Source organism: Mesoplodon bidens (genome assembly GCF_964165515.1).
Source record: "Mesoplodon bidens genome assembly, chromosome: 19".
Classification (NCBI taxonomy): domain Eukaryota; kingdom Metazoa; phylum Chordata; class Mammalia; order Artiodactyla; family Ziphiidae; genus Mesoplodon; species Mesoplodon bidens.
Genome location: NC_138179.1, coordinates 24,889,777 through 24,910,934, shown reverse-complemented (window position 1 = coordinate 24,910,934; position 21,158 = coordinate 24,889,777). Strand labels below are relative to the sequence as shown.

The 21,158-nt window shown below is 43.4% G+C and overlaps 1 protein-coding gene across 1 annotated transcript in view; it reads right to left on the bottom strand.

Moving 5' to 3' along the window:
- DNAH9 (dynein axonemal heavy chain 9) overlaps positions 1-21,158 on the bottom strand; it is a gene marked incomplete at its 5' end in the record, with an annotated part of 303,352 nt that overhangs the window by 137,766 nt on the left and 144,428 nt on the right. Inside the window, 6 exons of the mRNA XM_081219032.1 lie at positions 6,894-7,101; positions 7,567-7,740; positions 12,183-12,357; positions 16,546-16,693; positions 17,425-17,533; positions 19,136-19,263. Of these exons, the coding sequence (XP_081075158.1) occupies positions 6,894-7,101; positions 7,567-7,740; positions 12,183-12,357; positions 16,546-16,693; positions 17,425-17,533; positions 19,136-19,263 (942 nt within the window). The remainder of the gene's footprint in view (positions 1-6,893; positions 7,102-7,566; positions 7,741-12,182; positions 12,358-16,545; positions 16,694-17,424; positions 17,534-19,135; positions 19,264-21,158) is intronic.

The following is a 21,158-nucleotide window of genomic DNA, read 5'->3' as shown; positions in this document are numbered from 1 at the left end:
TTCAGGACTGTGACGAGCATCATTTTGGCTCACTCACTTTACACTGCAAATATAAGCCCAGTGATGCTGTGACCCAGTTCTTTACCTCTCCTTTTCCCTTTCTAAACTGTCCTGTTTATGGGTTATTGCAAATTCTTTTAGTTTTAAAAATTCCTTATATTTTCAAAATGAATGAGAAAAGGCTTAAGTTATTTCAACAGACATAAAATAGACCAATTAAAATAACGGCTAAAAAGGGATTCCAAAACAATATAGAAGAAACTTATTGGTACCAGTAATCAGGGATGACATAGTTACTGTAACCAAATAAAAATGGTCACATTGTTCTTTATGAACTGCCTCCTTGAAAGCTCAGAACTAAATCTGTGTTTAATTACAGTAACCATGTCACCCCAGATCACTGGTATAAACCCATCTCTACTTTTGTATGAAAAAACTTTTCAGGCACTCAATTCTAAAAGGCATATATCGTGGAAACTTACAAAAGGTGTATCATGCTGCAAAATGGGCATGGAGATATTAAAAAAAAACCCTGAAAATTATCTTTTATTGTCCTAACTTTCAATCAACACCAAAGGGTGGATCATTAAATGGTAACTCAGCAAAGGGAAAGAAAGCAGTGCAACTGCATCTGTGGCATTTAGAGCAGCTAGAGGAACGGAGATCTGCCTCTCTCAGCCAAGGTGTCAGTGTTATTAATCTGCGATTTGTGCAGCTGCTGGTGAATAATCATGTGAAGTCTGAGAGTTTCAGTGACCACGTGAAGGCCCTATTTTATTTACTGTCAAAGGCAGAGACGTCCATGTGCTCCAGATATCAGATGAACGGAAGCAAAGCTGGCATTCTATTATGGAAATTTAGATGCATGACTTACTGTCTTATCAAAGTGGATGGACGCTGTAGCTCAGTGAAATAAGACAGCCTGGCTATTAACTCACTGTGTGACTTTGAGGGAAGTCCCTTAACACCTCTAAAGCCTCATTTTCTCATCTTGTAAAAATAAAGATCATCAGATCCGTGATGGACACCATTTCCTACTTCCTTCTCCTTAGTCACTTTCCAGCTGAGGTGGCCATGTGACACAGTTCTGAACAGTTAACACACACACATAAGTCCACATTGGGGTTCCTGGAGAGCTATCATTTCCTGACATGGGCACTAACTCTTCCCTTTATCTTTTTTTTTCCATTTGGAATGCAGATGTGATGGCCGGAGCAGCAGCCACTCTGCTACCCTGAGGTACCATCTAAGAGACTAATAGTTACTATAGCCTCAATATCATTGAACCATTGATTTAGCATTAGCAACTGCCTACCTCAAGACTTCTTGTTGCATGAAAAAAGAATCTCTGTTTATGTCACTATCATCAGATTTTCTGCGGCTTGCAGTCAAAAGCATTACTGATAATACAGTGGTTTGGCAGAGTATAAACTTCAAATAAAGCAAGTGCTATCTGCACTGGTGAGCAATGTGAATGCCTTGAAACACAACCTGCATTTGTATTTAAAAGAATTTTGAATCTGAGTTTAGAAAAATACTCAATGGAGACCCCAGACCTGGATGCAATAACAGAGGAGAGATGCAGGGAATATCAAGCAGCTGCCTTCTCTATAAAAGAACATCTGATTTTGAGAAAAATGGCATTCAATGGACTAGCAGGATGAGTGACCTGCAAAACATCCCCCTGGAGACCTCAGTGAATTGACATGCTGGGGTGAAGTTACTGCCCATTTGAAAGCTGGAACATTTTTTCCAAAAACATTATTTTTGTTTTAGCATAGTTTATGTTAAATGCCTTTTTCAAGCAAAAGGGGTTTGCTTGTGTTCCTTTTGTTCTGGCAGTTGGGGCTTAGAGATTATTGCATAATATTTATAGATTTTTAAATTTGAGAAGGATTTTAATATTGTTAGAATAACAGCTTCCATTTACTGAGCACTTATTGTATGCTAGGAACCATTTTGAGTGTTTTACATATTTTATCTTGCTATTCAGGAATGAAAAGAATGAACTATTGTACCCTCAACAACATGGATAAATCTCAAAATCATGCTGAGTGAAAGGACCCAGACAAAAAAGAGGGCCTACTGTATGATGATTCCATTGTATAATTGTATAAAATTGTATACATTGTATAAAATTCTAGAAAATGCAAACTAACCTATTGTGACAGAAACAGACCAGTGGTTGCCTTAGGCACAGGACAGGGTCGGGGGGGCGGGGGCGGGGGGGTTGGGAGGGAGGGAGGGATTACCAAGGGAGGTGAGGGACTCACGGAGGTGATGGATGTATTCATTATTTTGATTGTAGTGATGGTTTCATGATAGGTAAATATTTCAAAATGTATCAGATTGTATACTTTAATGTGTGCCATGTATTGTATGTCAATTATAACTCAAAAAATGTTTTTTAAAAGGGAAAATGTTAAAAAATTATGCTGCCTTTTAGTAGGAAAATGGATAAATGAGCTGTGATTTATTCACACAAGGGAATTCTATGCAGCAGTGAAAAACCAATGAAAAAGTTCTGCATGCATTAAAAGACAATGATGAAAAAAGCAAGTTACCAAAGAAGTTACAGTATGATACATATTTAAAATTTAAATACACACAACAACATGGTGTATTTTATGGGTACATATATGTATCAAAAGCGTAAATTCTGAGTAATGCACATCAACTCTAGTGGTCCTAGTCTGGTTAATGAGGGGCAAAACAGAGGAAGGGATGGGGGTGGTATGTTGGCTGTACTTAAAATGCTAAGATCCATAGCAAAATGACAAAATGTTAACATCTGTGAAATCTGGGTTGTGGGTACATGGGCATCTGTTACACTATTTTCTGTACTTTTCTGCATGCTTGAAATATTTCATAATTTTTAAAAAGTTTAAGTCATTCTCCATCCCACTCTTAGCATCCAGTTCCCCTTGCCAGGGGCAACAGCTGTTTCTTGTGTGTCCTCCTGGAGATATTCTTAGTACATACAAGCATAGATGTATGAGTGTGTGTGTATATATATGTAAATTTTTATATATCTCTTTTTAAACAAGATATACTTTGGAGCATACTATATACACTGTTCTGTATCTTGCTTTTCTCACTCAATAAACAGTGTGGAAATGGTTCCAACTCAATTCATACAGACTTTCCTCATTCTTTGTAACAATGCTTAGCATTCCATCATATGGATAATTAGGCTATTTCCCGTCTTTTACATTACAGACACATTATAAACACACATTTTGCACATCTGTCTGGGTGTACTATCTGGCCTTTAAAGCAGACTACACCACATCACATTGAATCTTCTCTTAATTCCAAGGGTCTTCAGTACAAACAGCAATGAAAATGTTGGGCTTCAAAAGAGTGATGGGCTCCTGATGTGGGTGGGACAGTTTGCCACCTTTCTGATGCCAGAGCAGCTACCCTTTGGGTTGCTGCACCTCCTTTTTATGTTTTCTATTTCCTGTTGGATACCAGGCTCTTTGCTCCCACTTTTCTAATTGTTGGTAGCACCCTTTCCCCTGCCGTTTTGTTGCTTCTAAAATGTTTTCAGCTAAGAAGCCAAATAAGAAAACTTGTTTGGACTGTGACTGAAGTAATGGATGGGAGGTTCCAAGTAAGGGAATCCAGTATCTTTCAGAGTCAAGAGTATGATACTCCTCTCCTTTTCCTTGGCTATGAATTTTCACTCTCTGGTTAAAGTATTTTTTTACATTATAAAATCATTATAACATGACGCTAGAAAACAATTTCTCTAGACTACTCAAATAGTACCACTAATAATAATTTTATCAAATATTTATTATCTATCTACTTATTTAGTAATATTATCAAATATTTATTTCAGTTTCCAAAGTGTTTCTTATCAGGGAGGTAGTATAGCTTAATGGTTAAGAGCACAGGATCTGAAGTCGGACTGTCTGGGTTCAAACCCTGGTCCACCACACTTGCTGTGTAGCCGCAAGTAGCTTATTTAACTTCTCTGTGCCTTGGTTTTCTCATCTATAACATGGGGGTTATACAAATACTTTCCAAGGTTGTACAAGATTAAATGATTTAAAAACGTGTAAAAGTCTAATCTCAGGTTAGTGCCTGACACACCCCTGGTGAATGTTTGATAATATCAGTTATTATTATTACTATTATCAGTGTAGCTATAGTAGTAGTAAGAGTGGGCAGACCTGATAATCTGATCAGTCACTGGACTCAAGGCTTGCAAGTAAGTGTAGAGGTATATATGTTCAGTAGCAAAATAGTGTTAGGATGTGAACCAGCCAGGCATGTGAAGTCTGCTTATGACCACTGCGGGTGTGAACGTGACGGTGCCAGGCCATGGTGGAAGGTTATGACATTGTGTGGCTTGATGGTGGCTGAGGTGTCATGGAGTCAAGATGAAGTTAGTGGTTTGCTGGAGTTGCCTCTTGAGAGCTGACTGTTAAAACAGGGAACTTAGTAAGCTGGTGGTTCAACACAGCCATTATTTAAAAACATAAATTAGATAAACTTACAAGTAAGTAAATTATATTAAAAACAAAGGTAATGAGTATTCAAAACTCATCAGGTGCAAATTATTTGACTACATTTACCATTATCTGTGCTCTTGAGGTTATGTCCACCTACTGAATCTGCAGAGCGGAAATAGGATGCATGGTGCTCTGCTGTGCTTCTCTTTCCAACTCCATGTTCACGGACATGGTGGGGGTCGCCTGAAATTGGTCATGGTGGGAGTAATTACACATCAGAAACTGGTAAACACACAGACCAAGGCTTGATTTGTTTCGCTGACTGTGTAGACTTAAGAAAACAATTAAATTTAAAAGTGCATCGTGTCTATAACTGCTCACATTGTGAAGAGCAGAAAAAAATCGGAGTGTTCTTTCTCAAACAGGAGATGCTCACATCATTGACAAACTAGTGACGTTCTAATACAAGTCTCCATCACTTCAGTTTGTCTTGTTATCTAGGCGGGAATGACAGTCAATTGCTAGATTGGGACCCAAGTGGTGAAACTTTTACCAGCCCAGCAGGGGATGAAGCCCAGAGGCTGATTTGACAAAGAGGTGAAGTCTCCCTGTCCCTGAGGCGGGGATGGGGGATGACCTTAACTTCCATCCACAGGCTTCAGGCGCTAACCTGCTGTGAGAGGTAGAGAGAGTGCAGCCCCCACTAGCATGAGGAGCTGGCTGGATCCCAACCCTGGAAGAGCTGGCAAAGTGGTGCAGAAAGAAGGTGGGGAGTGAGCTGTTGTCTCACATGGGAACTGGGGAAAGCACAGTGCTGGCAGCACCACGCGGTTGACTCTCTATGGTTCACACTGAGCAGGGGCCACAGAAGGACCGGACCAGGTTCACTTTCATGTATAAGCTTGGCTTATAACTTTCCAATCTGCAAACAGCCCATAGGCTGAGCTCCTCGTTTTTAGTGGACTGTGCATTCTAAGGGTGGGGATGCACGTGGTCTCACGTGGGAAAGCCCGGGCGGAGGGACAGAGAGTGGGGCAAGGCTGTTACACTGTGAGGGGTGAGAGCAGGGTTCCTCCCCAGCCCTGTCACTCCCCTCCTTTTGTTGGGAGGTTGGCTTGGGCACTTTTTCAAAAGGAGGCTGTTTCTAGGGTTAATGTGATGAGTGTTTCTATATAAAAGGAGAACTCTCAGTAGGTGAAGGTCAAGGAGAAAGTGGGTGGCGAGGGAGAAACATCTTATGCAGTGAGCCCTGGACCCTGAAGACACACCCTGAGGACCCATGTCCCCTGGGGAGCCCAACGTGTAAACTCCCAGTGAAATGCACGCTCCATGTGGCCAGCAGACTGGGTGTGCCACACCAGCCTTGCCACTTGATGGTGACCTTGGGCAACCACATACTTTTTCCTGAGCCTCGGTTTCCCCATCTATGAGGTATGAGGGGTGAATAAAATGATCTCTAGAGGCACATCCGCTGCCAGAAGTCTACAAGTCCATGGAAATCTTCCAGTGGGTTTTCTGTTTTCTTTGTCATCAAGGTGCTGACCTGTACTGTGTTGAAATCCTGCTCCGGGGGAATTTAGCAGGCCAGGGAGGCACTTAGGGAGAAAGGATGGGAAAGGGGACCTTGCTAAGGGTGCTGGAAAGTGGGACACAGAAGGGAGGGGAGAGGAGAGAAGGGGAGTGGGAGGGGAAGGAACAGTGCTGCCCCTGGGAGTCAAGCCTGGGAGGTGCCTGACTTCTGCTCCAGCTCCAGCTCCCGTAGGAGGAGTGGACACTCAGACACCCCACCCCCTCCTCCACGCCCCCTGGGCCCCTTATGTAAGCAGCTCCTTGCAGGAAACCGCTCTCAGCAAGAAGCCCCTTTTCCTGTCATTTGAGCAAATCGATATTGCAACTGACTTTTAAACCAGGCACCCCCATGCTCTGCTCACCTCTGACCCAAGAACAGCTTTCAAATCTTTCAATCATACAATGCCTTGCCTAACCCGTCAGTTCTTCCCTTAGATCAAAGAAGTAGAAATGGAGAATAAGTAATTAACAGATGACCAGATCTCTTCCCTGGCTTCCCCTTCAGTCATCTCGCAAATAAACTGTGTGACCAAACTGTGTGAACAGATAATGTCTAGAGGAAGATCACAAGGCGTCGACAAGCCCGCACACAGTGGGGGATGGCGAGGACTCTGACCCCCATCTCAGTGATTAACTGAGATTACTTCTCTCTGTCTCTTTAAAAAGTTTCACGGCTGAGCAGAATCTTGGGAGATGGTTTTTGGAGGATGCTGAGGCCACCATCTCCTCAGATTGCCAGCATTCTGATTAAAGGCACCTTTTTCTTCTGTTGATACCATTTGCAAGTATGTAACTGATTTTGTGAGCAGTGAGCAGCGGGACCGAGTCACACGATTTATTGATGTATTTGGTAACACTGACCCTGCAGCATCGCCGACGTGGTGTAGTAGTTGAACGGCACGTTTTTCACCAGGTATTCCTCGGCGTCCAGGCTAGCCAGCCTCGCTCCCACCAGCACCGACTTGCCGGTGCCCGCGGTCCCCACCAGCATGACCGGCCGCCGTCGAGCCAGGAGGCGCTCGAGGAAGTAGCACACTCGGATGGTCTCGCTCGTGTGCACCAAGCAGGCCTGGAGAGGGAACAGGATGAGTGTGCCGGGGGCTCGTGGGAGAAACAGATGCTGGCAAGAGTGTCCCGGAGCATTTCAGGGGAGGGAATTCCTCTGGGGTCGGGGAGCTCACTACCCCGGGGAGGAGGGCCCCCCTAATACCCAGTGAGACCCTCCTACTAACTCATGCTCTGGGTAGAGTGCAGGCCCTTCCCCCTCTGCCAGCGCTGTCTGCCTCCCTGTGGCCTCTCTTTTAGAATCTTCTTTCCTGGCCGTCCTCCTTCTCCTCCAAGGATGCTTGTGGGGGTCTGGTAATTAAGTTACCTAGGCTTTGGGAGATCTTGTGACTTCATTGCACCTATAATTTCCTCTGAAAAGACAAGTAGCTGGGGACGACTAATTTCTAGTGAGGTTAAACCTTTCGGACATCCATAAGGGTCTGCTGCTAGAGCCACTGCACGTCCTTGGTCACTCAGCCACACTCACCTGCAAAGGCATCTCAGGGTCAAATTCAAACTGGGGGATGAGCTTGGACCAAGGCTCGAATTTCTTGGTCTCTGGGTCTATGTAATAGTCAAAGATGGTTCTTTGGGAGGGAAACTTGACTGTTTTGAACTCGGTCAGCCACCATTTGCTGAACTCTGCCCGGTCGTCCACGAGCTGCCAAAACAAAGCAGGTCAGGAGTCAAGGCTCTGCAGAGCACAAGAAGCCTGGAGAGGCTGCCCTGCATCGGGCAGAAGGTCAGGGCTGGGAGCAAAGAGGGCTCCTGCTTATCCCCTGAGGATCAACCCCGACAAGGCCCAGCTAAGCAGGGGCTGCCCTTGAGCATGTACGTGTGCCCCTGCTTGACCAGGTGGCTGGGTCGCCCTGGCATTATGCATCTCAGAGCACTGGCAGGTGGAGGGTGAAGGAAGGAGGTGTAAGAACACAGAGGAGAGTAGGAGCCTATGGCCCCAAGATGGGCAAGTACAGCCAAGATCTCCTCAAGAGACAGATCCACCCTGGTCCCCCTAGACTCCCAAGGCTCTGAGCAACATCCAGGACAGCAGGCAGGGATGGAAGGAATAAAATGGTGGCTGTTGACACGTGGGGGCACAGGATGGTGCGGTGAGAAGAGCCTCAGCTGGAGAGTCGCGCACATAAACCACTGACACATCACGTCTTTCCACGCCTCAGTTTTCTCATCTGATTCTAGGAAAGGGTATTTCTAAATTTCTTTCAAGAGCTAAAATTCTAAAAATCTAGGAGAAGCAGAGACAAAGCTATACAGGTCTTTCTGACGGAAGGAATAGGTAGCACTATGTATGCATACATGTTAGATCATAAGCCCCTAAGGATAGGGCTGTGCACCCGTGTACTCAAGCTAGTGAGTCCAAACTGAAACACAACACACAAAAGACATCCCAAACATACCCGCTGCTACTGGCAACTCTCTGGTGGAGCAAACCCACTCTTTGAGCACACAGACCTATAGGAAAAATCCTAAAAAGGGAAGAGGTCCAGATTGGGCATTTTAGGAAATGTTCCTGGGGAGGAGGACAGACCAAGGGAGCCGGGCGCATGGCAATGAATCTGGACTTGGAAGAAATGGCACTCATTTCGCTGTCTATTAGGTAAATGAGATTGAATTCTTTTGCCTTAAAAAGAGAATGGAAATAGGCCTTAATGACAGATTTGTTTGCTGTTCTTATTCTGATCTGAATTCAGATTAAGAGGACACTGTATCTTCTCAATATTTGTTCTCTGCAATCAGAAGCCTTAGGAAGAAAATCTCCGTTTTTGACTCATGGATAGAATTCTTTTTTTTTCCTCTGTGTAATTCTTTATTAAAAATACTGCTGTACACATAGAAACTGAAAGCAGGATTAAAGGTGAATAACCCAGATTGGGATCATGACATTAGAATTTAACATACTGGTGCTTTTTGGGGAAGTTGTTGACATCCAAATCACAGAACCAAGGTCAAAGCAAAATACAAAGGTACCCTAAAAAATATTTACAATGAAGTAAATATACTAACAGAATTTAAAATAGGTACAAAAAATTAAAATGACCAACATTACATGACTTCAAGAGTTGTCCTTTCTGTGCTTTTATCTGTCATAACAGGAAGGTGTGGAAAGTTTATATCCTTAATTTGAGTACTCTCAGATATTAAAATCTTCCCATGAATTAAAAAGACTAGCTTTTAGATAATCTCTTAAATGGAATTACACTATGGAAAAGAGTGCTTCCCTCTCCAAAACACCTAAGCAGAACTAAGAGTGTTATTGAAAACCATTCCCAATAAAAACTAAATGAAAAATAAATTAAAAAACAAAGCTTAAAAAATATGTATTACCTGACACCAATTGTTTTCTGGCTGACAATATTTACTCATGAAAACATATTAGCTGTCCACCTTCGGGTAAAATTCTTGAAGACCTTTAACTTCCTAATGAAAACCATCTTTTAAGTTTATATGGAGAATCCAAGACAAAGACCATCTCTAGAAAGAAGGAGGTTGGGTACACCTTCTTTCCTCACTCCCAATTCCACCTTGAGCTACCCTGTCAGTTTCTCAGCCAAGCCATTAGCTGGGCTACACCAACACTGTCTGGCTTCCTGCAATCCGGTGCTTGACCTTACCGTCTACTGTAATTGGACACTGGAAAGACAAGGTCACCTCTGCTGAGTCAGCCCATGGCCTTTTCTCAGTTTGACTCTTCGAGTGTCTCTTCAGCAATGACCTCAATGAAGAGGCCCCTTCTGAACCCCATCTCCTTAAGGTTGTGACAATTCTCTGGTCCCTTTCCTGCACTAAGTCTGTACTGGCACACAGTATGGTACAATGTAGCAGAGTTTGGAACACAATATCCCCTCATTTGGTCTTCACAATGCTCTAAGTCATCCTGGCTACTGAAAATTACTCCTATTTTATGTATGAAAACACAAAAGCTCAAAGGTTACACCTCTGGCAGCAGATGGCAAAACTGGGAGTTGAACCCAGGTTCTCAGTTGCCCAATCCGGTGCTCTCTGAGAGATCATTTACTTCTGAGAGAGAATTCCCTGGGATTGCTGCAAAGTATTTAGCCAGGATCCACCCCTCCCCTTTTTATTAGAACTTCTACCCAGGTATGGGCTGTATTTTGTATTATATTCTGCTTCGCTTTAATAACAGCTTTTTAAACATAAGCATCATTGGTGTTCCTGATGCAAATATTTTGGCCAACTTCATACTTTTTGATTTACAGCACTATTTTGTGTTGGGCTTGAATGCAGGCTGTGTGGGGGGCTTGGACAGTCCCTGCTGTTAAAAGCTTTCTCCCGTGTTCTCTCCCCACGTGCCAGCACAGCCGCCGCAGCTCCAAGTGCTCCAGAACCCGCGGCGCCTGGAGGGATGCTTTCTCCTGGGCTTTTAAAAAGAATTGACTGGATTTAAATTTTTCTACACGGAGATAGAAAAATTGACCAAGTGTCTTTATCCTGATACCCCACTGCCTGCTCAGCACCAGCGTGAGAGAGAAGCCCAGCGGTGGTTGCTGTCTGACATTTCAGCAGGCGAAAGGTCAGGGACTGTATTTGAGGGAAAGCCACAACCTCTGCTTTCCGGATCTCTGCGCATTCATCGAGGCTCTCGTCCATCCTGGTGGACGCATTGGCTCCTTGCCTCAAAGGGGGAATGTGAAGCTGGGAAAGAAGCAGTCCATGGAGAAGCTCCAAGGGCCGCAGAACAGACTGCATGAAATTCTCAGCTGTCAACTCCCAGTCCAGGCACCCTCCTGCCCTTGGAGTGGCCCCCTTCCCCGCCAGTGTCTAGCTCTGGAGAGGAAGATGGAGAAAGGCACATTTCCAGGGGCTTCTGAGAGCTGCTTTCTGAATTGTGAGCACCAAGAACATGTAGGGGGTGATGGGAGGTAGGATGAATGTTATAATCAGAGCCCGTGAAAACAGAGAATAAACTGATTGCTAATTCTAAATTAATTGTTAATTCTTCCAGCTCACCTTCGTTTTGGATTCTTAGAACATGGTTTGCCCTGGGAGGCTGAAATTTTTACCTTTTTATTTGGAAAAGCCCATAATCAACCCAGACCAGAAAGAGTAAATGATAACTCTCCAACACTTGAAGCTTGGTTTAATCCCCTGTTGTGAGAAAGGCACCAGATATTTGCTATGAAACTGAATATCTGTGGTAGGAGAACATTAATAATAAACACTATTCTAAGAGCTTTACATGTGGGCAGTTAGAACAGCATTCCTTCATTTAATGCCTACAAACATCCTAGGAACTGGGTACCACTATCATCACTCTCATCTCCTTTGCACACACGGGGAGAGTGAGGTGGAGAGAGGTTAAATTACTTGTCCAGGGTCCCCAGGTAATAAGTGGCAGAGTTAGAATTCAAATCCAGAGTCCATGTTCTCAGCCTCTATATGATACTGCCTGATAGCTAGTCAGTTCTAAAAGACTGGTCTGCCTAACCTCAAATATGTTGTTTCTAGGTAAAGTACCTTTTATTTGGAGAAAACTAAGTAAAGAAAAGGTTGGGAATACACAAGGCTTAGAGAATAGGATGCCAAGACACCCCCAAACAGCACGAAGCTACAGCAGCCAACACCATGAGATGAATACTACTTCGGTTTCCTATCCCTAGATGTCAATTAGCCTTTGGTCTAACCTTCTACGGACAGCTCTGCGTTTCAGGGGTATGAAGATGTGATGGTTGGTACAGAGTGGTACATGCCTGTTCTGGAAAGTTTTTAAGAAGCCTAAAGGGATTCCTCCTACTCAAGCTTCTACAGCACAGCATCATTCCACCTACAAAACACACATCACCTTGCCAATTAAGGTACTTATACCTCCAGTTTTTCAAACTCAATCAGCAACTGCCCAAGAAATTAGGGATACATTCACTAACTCAAAAAACAACAGCTCAAAACATAGCCCAATCTCACCTGTCTCACTACCTGAAGCCCTCCTAAGGGGACTGACGCCTTTAGCAGAAAAAGGGAGAGATAACTAAGTAGTTTGATGCTTCTGTGTTAATTCTGACTTTAGCTGTTCTGTCTTCCAAATCTTTGCTGTTTAGCGTGGGTGTTAGCCTCGGCACACCCTCTTACCTGATCTTGGACCATTGCTCCGCCAAAAGCCCAGATGGCAGCAAACACAAAATAAAGCTCGTAGGTTTCCTTGGGGCAGTCTGCAGGGATGTTCTCATCGGTCAGCAGACACTCGAGAAGGTGGCACAGCGTCTGAACCATGCTCTGCTCTGGGATTGGAATTATCTTCTTAAATCTGCAAAGAGAGACACAGATATGCTCTAAAACACTGGATTCTTCCATCCTAGAGGCATTGTTGGACAGCTATGGAACCCTGTTGGTGTCTGTGGACTCACGATTTGACAAGTTCATGCAGTTTTGCAGCAGCAAAAACGTTGGTATTATAGAGGCCCATAGTGCTACTTAAGCTTTTGTTTCCATCAGCTGTTTGGGGGTCTGCTCCCTTTGCAAAGAAGGAAGGGACCGGAGCCCTCCTGAGATGATCCCTTTTCTCATCTTCCTTTCCTCTGATGCCCTCCCCGCGCTTCCCTTCTCTGAACATTGAGGACGCCCCCCACCTGCCCCGCCCCAGTCCTTGGGGAATGTAGGAAGCTGCAACAAAACGAGTAAATATCTCACAGTGTCACTGTTTCAACTGTCAAAAATCACCTACAGAGCCAAGGTGGGTGCAATTCTGAGGCTGTTCCTCCACTCCTCCAGCTCAGAGGAGTGCCCTCAATTCAAACACACTGAAAATGTTTTCTCTGGGGCTAGAGTCTTGTCTGGGGGAGGCAGAGTGGGCCAGGACAGAAGGTGATTCACATGACTAAGTTCTGTCTTTCGTAAATATAGCTCTGTGACTATGTCTTGACCTGAATTTGTACTTTCAATCTTGGTTTAGAGGTCTTGGCTGAAAGGCAGGTATCCAGAGACACAAAGGTGCACCTACACCCAAGGGAGCAGGAACACACAGACACACGCACAGGGCACTCTCATCCCACCAGGCGTACACACAGAGTGCACCACGGACCCATATACTCAACCCCTCCTGCCCTCGTCATCACCTCCCAGAGAGGATGAGCTCACAGGCCGCACAGAGGCAGGGTCCACTGTTATAAGATGAACAACACCATCAACAGACATCTTAGAAGTCATTTGCCAGCACTGGGCTTCGGAGTTTCATGGCGTTCCATCCTCTTCAGTGTTTTGTGTTGTGTTGGTTTTGAGTCTGGCTGCAGTCCTTACAACAATGCTGTGAAGTGGTCTAAGAGTCTAGGCATTATGTCCATGAGTAGTGAAGAAACTGAGTGCTTGGGAGGCTTTCCTTCATTTCTTCAATGCATATTTGTAACAGAATGTCAGAATGGAACTGCCCCAGGCTCAGTTTTGGATGAGGTGCTGACACAATACAGGCCAACTACTCTTCCAATTCCAAACTGAGATTCCAGTTTGAGATTCCTCTGGTGCTCTCAAGGATTTATAGCCGCGGTCCCGAACATTTTTGGCACCAGGGACTGGTTTTATGAAAGACAATTTTTCCCCAGATGGGGGCGGGGTATGGCTCAGGCGGTAATGTGGGTGATGGGGAGAGATGGGGAGTGGCAGATGAAGCTTCGCTGGCTTATCTGCCAATCACCTCCTGCTGTGCTGTCCGGTTCCTAACAGGCTGTGGACCGGTAGCGGTCCGTGGCCTCGGGGTTGGGGACTCCTGGTTTATAGGATCAAAGTGGTAGATGCTGAAGGGGCTAGAAATGAGCACACAGGACTTTGGGGAGGGCTCTGGGTGTGCAACGAGTGCCCCTCCTACAGGGAAGGCAGGCGCTCACCCTGAACAGAGACCCTCAGAAAGGGGCTCCCTTAGGACCCAGGCTTGGAAATCCCTGAGGAGACCTGCTAACCTTGCAGTGTAGGGTCAGAGGGTGCTCGCTGGAGCACTAACCCTGGAGTCCAGGTATGGCCGTGAGCATGTGGGCTTGTTTAGATACTGGTGAAGGGGTCCAACCTGGAGGGTTTGTGTGAGGAGCTGTACGCGACCAACTGATGGAGAGGCATTTACTTGCTTCAAGGGAAGGCATACTGGGGATCTCCAGGGATGGGAGGGGTCCAAGCGACCCACAGAGGCTTCCAAAGAGTCATTTCCAAACCTGCCACAGCTGGGGTAAATGAGGTCACACCAGGTCCATCATGAAGGCCTTTCCTGCCCCTCACTCTCTTCCCTGTGTCCCCCCCTTCAACCCTGAGGGGTGAGAAGCTACAACTGGTAAGGGGGCGACTGGTAGAATAAGGACAGAAGTCAAGAACACCGTCCTTTCCCACTGTAGGTGGAGGGCTATGTGGGCAGTGGGAGAGTTTGTATGTTTTTTCAATTTTCACTGCCTCTTTTTAAATTTTTCGCGTGTGCATGTGCACGTGTGTGTGTGTGAGATTGTGTGACTAGAAGTGATGAGATGCATTTTTATTACTGAAGAAGGACCAGTAAAATCAGCAATGTTGACCTAGATTTCATCCAGGGGCAGAGGAGAACATAAAATGTTTTTGAAGGAACAGTGGGAGACAAAATAAAGTTGTTTATAATCACCCCTTACGAGCCCTGCTTGTTCAATATAAAAATTACTGTGTGTTGGCATTGCTTCATCGTGACGGGGCCACAGAAAGCTGGCATTACAATACGGTGATGAATAAAATAGAAGTAGGACTTTTCAGTGAGTGTCTTGTCACTACCAGCTGAGGCACTGAGTGAGCACCATGGGACCTCGGTTCCCACATCTGCAGGATGGTCGGCCCTCATAAGGATATTGTGAGAATTACATGAAGGAAACCCAGAGCAGGCACCCTCAACCACAGCTATGGGTTTTTCCTTGATAACCACGGGGCTCAGAGACTGGTGGCGGGGGGATGTTTCTCTGGATGGACTTAATACAGTCTTTAAAGCTTGTTTCAGAAGCTGTGCTTGCACACGAGCACACACGTGTGTACACACACACACACACACACACACACGAGTTTGGTATCTCTTGTTCTAAATGCCCAGAGTGGGAAATGGCCGAATTTTTAGTTAAGGATAAATTGGACAAGTGTCTCAGCAAACCTTAAAGAATAGGGGATGCTATTTTCCTAAAACCTCCCCCTTTGTTGTCACTTTAACTCTTTGCAGCCCTTGTCTATTTGAGACACTAACCACGACTGCCTACTTCCAGACTCTTGCTGCCACGGCTGCTTTATCTCATTAGATGCCAGGGCCACAGAGCTCACAAGCCACAAGGGGTTAAAGGCTTTTTAAAGGCTTTATGAAAACGCTGAAGTTTGGAAAAATAATTATTAACCCTGAAGTATAAAACTTACAAAATCAAAACTAATAAATGTTTAATATCTGAAAACATATCACTATGTCAACTATTCAACTGTGACTCAGTTTTTACTTACATAAAATTCTTTCTTAACATGGTGGATTTTGATGGGGGAGGGCGGGGCACATGAAGAAAGAGTGCCTTGGGCCATTTTGCCCTGGGAGCTCTCCCTTCACCTCTGCGCCACGCTTGCAAGCATTTGCCATCCTGTGTTTCTCAGGCCAATGAATAAGGAGTTGGGAATCATTTTGAGTGACAGACTTTATTTCCAGGAAACATCAAACTGACTCTGTTTGTTGAACATTCAGGAACTGAGGATCTCTGAGTCATGTTACCTTCACAGCACCAGCTTCTGATGGTGCAACCGGGCTGAACAACAGGGCTGAGTACCTGATTCGTTGAATGATGCGTCAAATGGCAAAGAAAGAGAATGTAAAACAAAAGCAGGTTCCAAACAGCGGAACCCTTCTCTGCAGACACGTATAATATTCTTGCTATAATAAGTATCCTTTTGGTTAAGAGCAATTACTATTTTGTTTATGTGTTAAGTGGTCAGGGCTTGTTGCTTTTACTTTTGCAAACCCATTGGAGGAAGAGTGAAATCTTAGGGTCCAGAGGGGTAGGACTGGTCAAATGATACATTATACCCAATCCTGTATCATCTAGACCATGGATGCCCACAGCCAGGAACAGGAAGTGGGCCCCTTGTGTTGCTGACAGGTGTCATCTTCACCTCTAGGCCTGTTGATCTGGCCTGTATCAAGTGTAGGAGGGCCAGCTGCGTGCCCTGCGAAGCAGAGGGTCTCAGGATTGCTGTCTCTGCTACCACAACCCGCGACCTCCTCCAGACATACCCTCATAGCCCTCCAAAAGGTCCTTTACATCTCTCTCCTCTTCACTCACCTCGCTTCCTGCCTGAACTGACAACAGGCATCCCATCGCCGTCCTAACGTGTGTTCCCCTCTGCCATCTGCCACACCCGGGGTGGAATGCCTAGGGACATCTGACTTTGGGGACAGGACAGAACATCAGCGGGACATCAGGTATGAGCCAACAGGCTCTTTATTGCTTGTTACCTTCCTTACCCCTTGGCCTACCTGGTTCTGAGTGTGTCTAAGCAGGCTGGAAGATACTTGTCAAACAGAAAGGTTAGGGTGGCTCTCTCTGTCTGGATCTCCCTCTTGTCGATCCAGCTGCTCACAGGAGGGTTCCACCCCAGGTCTGCAGGGTTGATGTACAGGATCCCTGGGAGCGTAGAGGATACAGCTTAGTGACATTTCCATAGATCTCAGGATATTCTTCATCCCAGAGAGTTATTTTCTCTGTTTAGAAAATGTACTGAAGGCTGGGCTTGAAAAGAACAGAGATCTGGCCGAGGTCTGAGAGGGCAAATGGGTTTGCTATTGGGATCATCTCCGACTGACTGATAATAGCTGATGGAAAGCAGTGTTGAGAAGGATCCTGAGGCCAAGTCTAGGCTCAGGAGGAAAGCAGGCTGTGATTGATTAGCAATACTTGTCATGGTGAGGAAGGGTGCAGATCGCATGGTGGCCCCTAAAAGGATGGAACCATGTCCCACCCAGGAAAGTTAACGTATAAAGTTATTATTTTCCACCAGGATGTGGTGAGAAATTGCAATGCTCAATCATCTTCATTAGCCTTCATGGAGGCTAGAACTGGCCTGAAAGTAGCCTAATTCGAGGCACTTACGTGCAGAGGACCGTTGTTCAGCTCAGGGGCCAATCCCTTCCCATTAGTGTAACATTTCTGAATTGAGATGCTCACATGGTCCTGGCTGTAGAGCACTGGCTCACCTTCGTGGGTGTGGATTAGGGCTGAGAATCAGGCTGGGGTTTTGGATGATCAACGTCTGGCTCCTGCTTGGAGCTTCCTTCAGAGCCAGCAACGTTATATGTATCACTAGAGGCACCCGTTTTCAACTGAGCAGTTGTGGTTTTTCCTTTCATGGGCCATACCTGCTCTGGAGACAGTGGCTGGCGTGGCCGTGCGCAGGTGGCTGATCTCAAAGAGGAGCCTCATTGTGGGATTCAGAGGGATCCTCTCATTGCTCGCCAGGGTCAGCACCTGGACACAGGGTGAGGGACACGGCAGGTGGGGAGGAGTTAGGTCACATGGCCAGCTAGGGGGAGTTAGGCTATTATTCCTGATAGGAATTAGGATGATTATTTTCTGCTTTGTGATTATAAGTATTTTCTAAATTTTCTGCAATAATCCTCTCTCTCTCCTTCTGTAGCCCCTTTACCTCCATCCCTGTTGTGTGTATTGAATCAGGAAAAAAGCTACCTAAAAAGTTTAAGTGGATGTCAATGATTTGAATGAACTAGACCACAATGAAAAAGTAGGATAATTAAAGGAAAAGAGCTCAGGTTTCATCCAACTCCTGTTTCTTTTGGAAGAGCACACACTTATTCTAATGATTCTGTAAACGTTGAAACCATCGTTAAAATGTTTAACCTAGATGTGCTTTATGAACAAGTTTAGAAACAGTTCCCAGCTTAACAGCCACTTTATTGGCATTCAGTTTTCATTGTTTATAAAAAATAAAACATATTCTCCATGGATAAAGATTGGTCACCATTGAGGATGCGTGACAGGCTTAGAATGTTTCTGATCCTCAGTTTCCTTATTTATAAACAAAGAAGAAAAATGTTTTAAAGATTTGAATAAATGATTTCAGATTCTTTTCAGCTCTAAATATTGAATTAACCTGCATGCAGAAGATTCTGAAGGAAATTACAACAATACTAAAAACATGGGAGTGATGGCAGTGCCACTGAAGAAAGTGAAAGTTGCTCTATGGGATGAATCAGTTCTAAGACGTCTACTGAAGATACCGGTGAGTGAAATCAGGATCTTGAAGAGTTATCTGCTATCTGCACTCCATGTTCACTGGAGCATTTATTTATAATAGCCAAGATGTAGAAACAACCTAAGTGTCTGTTGATGGAGGGATGGATAAAGAAAATGTGATACACACACACACACACACACACACAGTGGAGTATTATTCAGCCATAAAAAGAAGGAAATCCTTCTCCAGGTTCATCCATGATAACATGGGTGGATCTGGAGAGTGTTATGGTATGTGAAATGTCAGACAGAGAAAGACAAATGCTATATGATCTCCTTATATGTGGAATCTTAAAAAAATAAACTCATAGAAACAGAGGGTAGGTTGGTGGTTTCCAGGGATGGGGGTGTGGGGCAGGCAGAGGAAATGCATGAAGGTGGTCAAAGGGTACAAACTTCCAGTTACAAGATGAATAACATCATGTACAGCATGGTGACTAGAGTTAATAATACTGTATTGTGTACTTGAAAGTTGCTAAGAGTAGATCTTAGAAGTTCTCACCACACACACACACACACACACACGTAATTATGTGAGGTAATGGAGGTGTTAACTAACCTTGTGGTAATCATTTTGCAATATATATTTTAAATCATCATGTTGTACACCTTACACTTACACAGTGTTGTATATCAATTATATATTGACAATGTTATATGTCAGTTATATCTCAATAAAGCAGGAAAAAATAAAGGCAGCAGTAACGATTCCTTGCTCGGGGCCAGTCCTGTGTGGAATCAAGGTTTCCAGATGTGCCTAGGGACTGGTTTCATTGATGATTAGGGATGACATGGGGTCCCCTTCCCCCTTGGTACCTTGTTATCATCCATGACAGTGTTCAGAGACTCGATCCACATTGGATCTATGTCGCCATCCAGTAGAATCCACTTGGGCCCATCATGGGTGATGTTGGAAAGCTCCCGCATGACGGAAGAGAACAATCCTAAGAGGAACCATGGATATCTTAATTTCCAGGTCACCATCAATCTTCTTCCTCTTAAAACAGCCTTTTCCTAACAGCTACAACACTCAGAAGGAGGTGTACATAGGCAAGTCAGAACTGGCTTTGTAACTTACGCTATTAAGAATCTGACCACTCCCAAGGTTCCACTCTCTCTGTGCTCTGGCCCAGCTTTTTGTAAGAACAGCAGCAACAGCAAAACAAGAAGGAAACCTGATGGTACTGCTTTTTAACTGACAAGGGACCCAGTGAACCATTTCAACAGGCAACTGTGACGTGATGGAATTACATAAAACCTTCTTAGGTAAGGTTTTCATCCTTTGAAACTGCAGCCTGGGAAAATCCTGCAAAACGCAGGCTTTGAGAGAAGGCCCTATGTGATTCTAGTTGGCGTTACATGAAATTTATCTCTTAATTTGGATAGAATTGATTTTTTATAATACTAAGCTTTCCCAATCAATAATATGGTATGTCTTTTCATTTATTCAAATATTGTTTTATGTTCCTTAATAAATTTTTACAGCATTTTCAATGTATCTCTTTGGCTAAGTGTATCCCTAAACATTTCAGTTCTTATTGTTATTGTGAATGGAATTTTTTTTCCTGACTTTCAGTTTTAGTTGACTACTGCTAGTATAGAAAAAAGCTTTCAAATTTTGTGTATTTTATTTTATACTTAGTTACCTTTAATACATTTTCTTATTAGTTCTAGTGATTTTTCAATACTGTCTCTAGAGTTTTATAGGTATAAAGTGGTATAATCACCAAAATAATAATTATCTCCTTTCCTCCAATTTATAAGATGTATTCCATTTTCCTGTCTTACTGCATTTTCCAGAATTCCACCAAGCAAATCTGAATAATAATGTTGGTAATAGGTCTCCTTGGCTTATTTCTGGTTTTAATGGAATTGGCTTTATTTTCTCATCATTCAGAATGCTCTTTTTTTCCTTTTGGCTTTAGGTAAAGAGTATTAATTGCACTTAAGGGATTTCCTTCTATTCCTATTTTACTTAGAATTTTTAAAATTAGGAATGGCTACTGAGTTTTTAGCATCTATTTATTGATCAAAGTATTTTATCCTTTATTTGTCAATGCTTTATGTTAATACTTTAAAAGTAATTGATTTGTCCTTACATTCCTGGAACAGATGCTACTTGGTCAGAATGTATTATTCTTTTGAGATACCGATAGATTTTAGTTACTGATATTTTATTCAGAATTTCTAAATCTGTATTAATAAGTGAAATTGGGCTATTGTTTTTGGTTCTGCACAAAGGTTGATATCAAGATTATTTTGGCTTCATAAAATGAATTAAGAGGTGTCCTTTTATGATTTTGGAATTATCTTTATTTTATTCAGCTACTATTTTAAAATTTTCCTTTTCATTACTTTTTCTACTTCTTATTGAGTAAATTTTTTAATTCTTGTTTTTTCCAATAAGTTTTTATTGGAGTATAGTTGCTTTACAATGTTGTGTTAGTTCTTATTGAGTAAATTTTGTTAAAATTATATTTTGCTAGTGGATCATCTATTTCTTCTAGTTTTTCGAATATGTATCATATATGTCTCTTCCATTTTAATCTTGTCTATATCTACTGTTATATCTTCTTTCTAATTCCTAATCTTACATACTTTTACTCTCTCTTTCCCCCATTAATCATGCTCACAATGGACTTATTGGTCTTTACAAAGAACCAGTATTTATATTTATTTATCCTTCCTATATTTTTTTGTTCCTTCCCACTAATTTCAGCTTTTATCTGTATTGGTTTCTTCCCAGTTTTCTTCAGGTTTAGTTTATTACTCTTTGAATAATTTCTTAGGATGGATACTGATTTCCTTTATTTCTAGCCTACCTTCTGTAATTATTTAG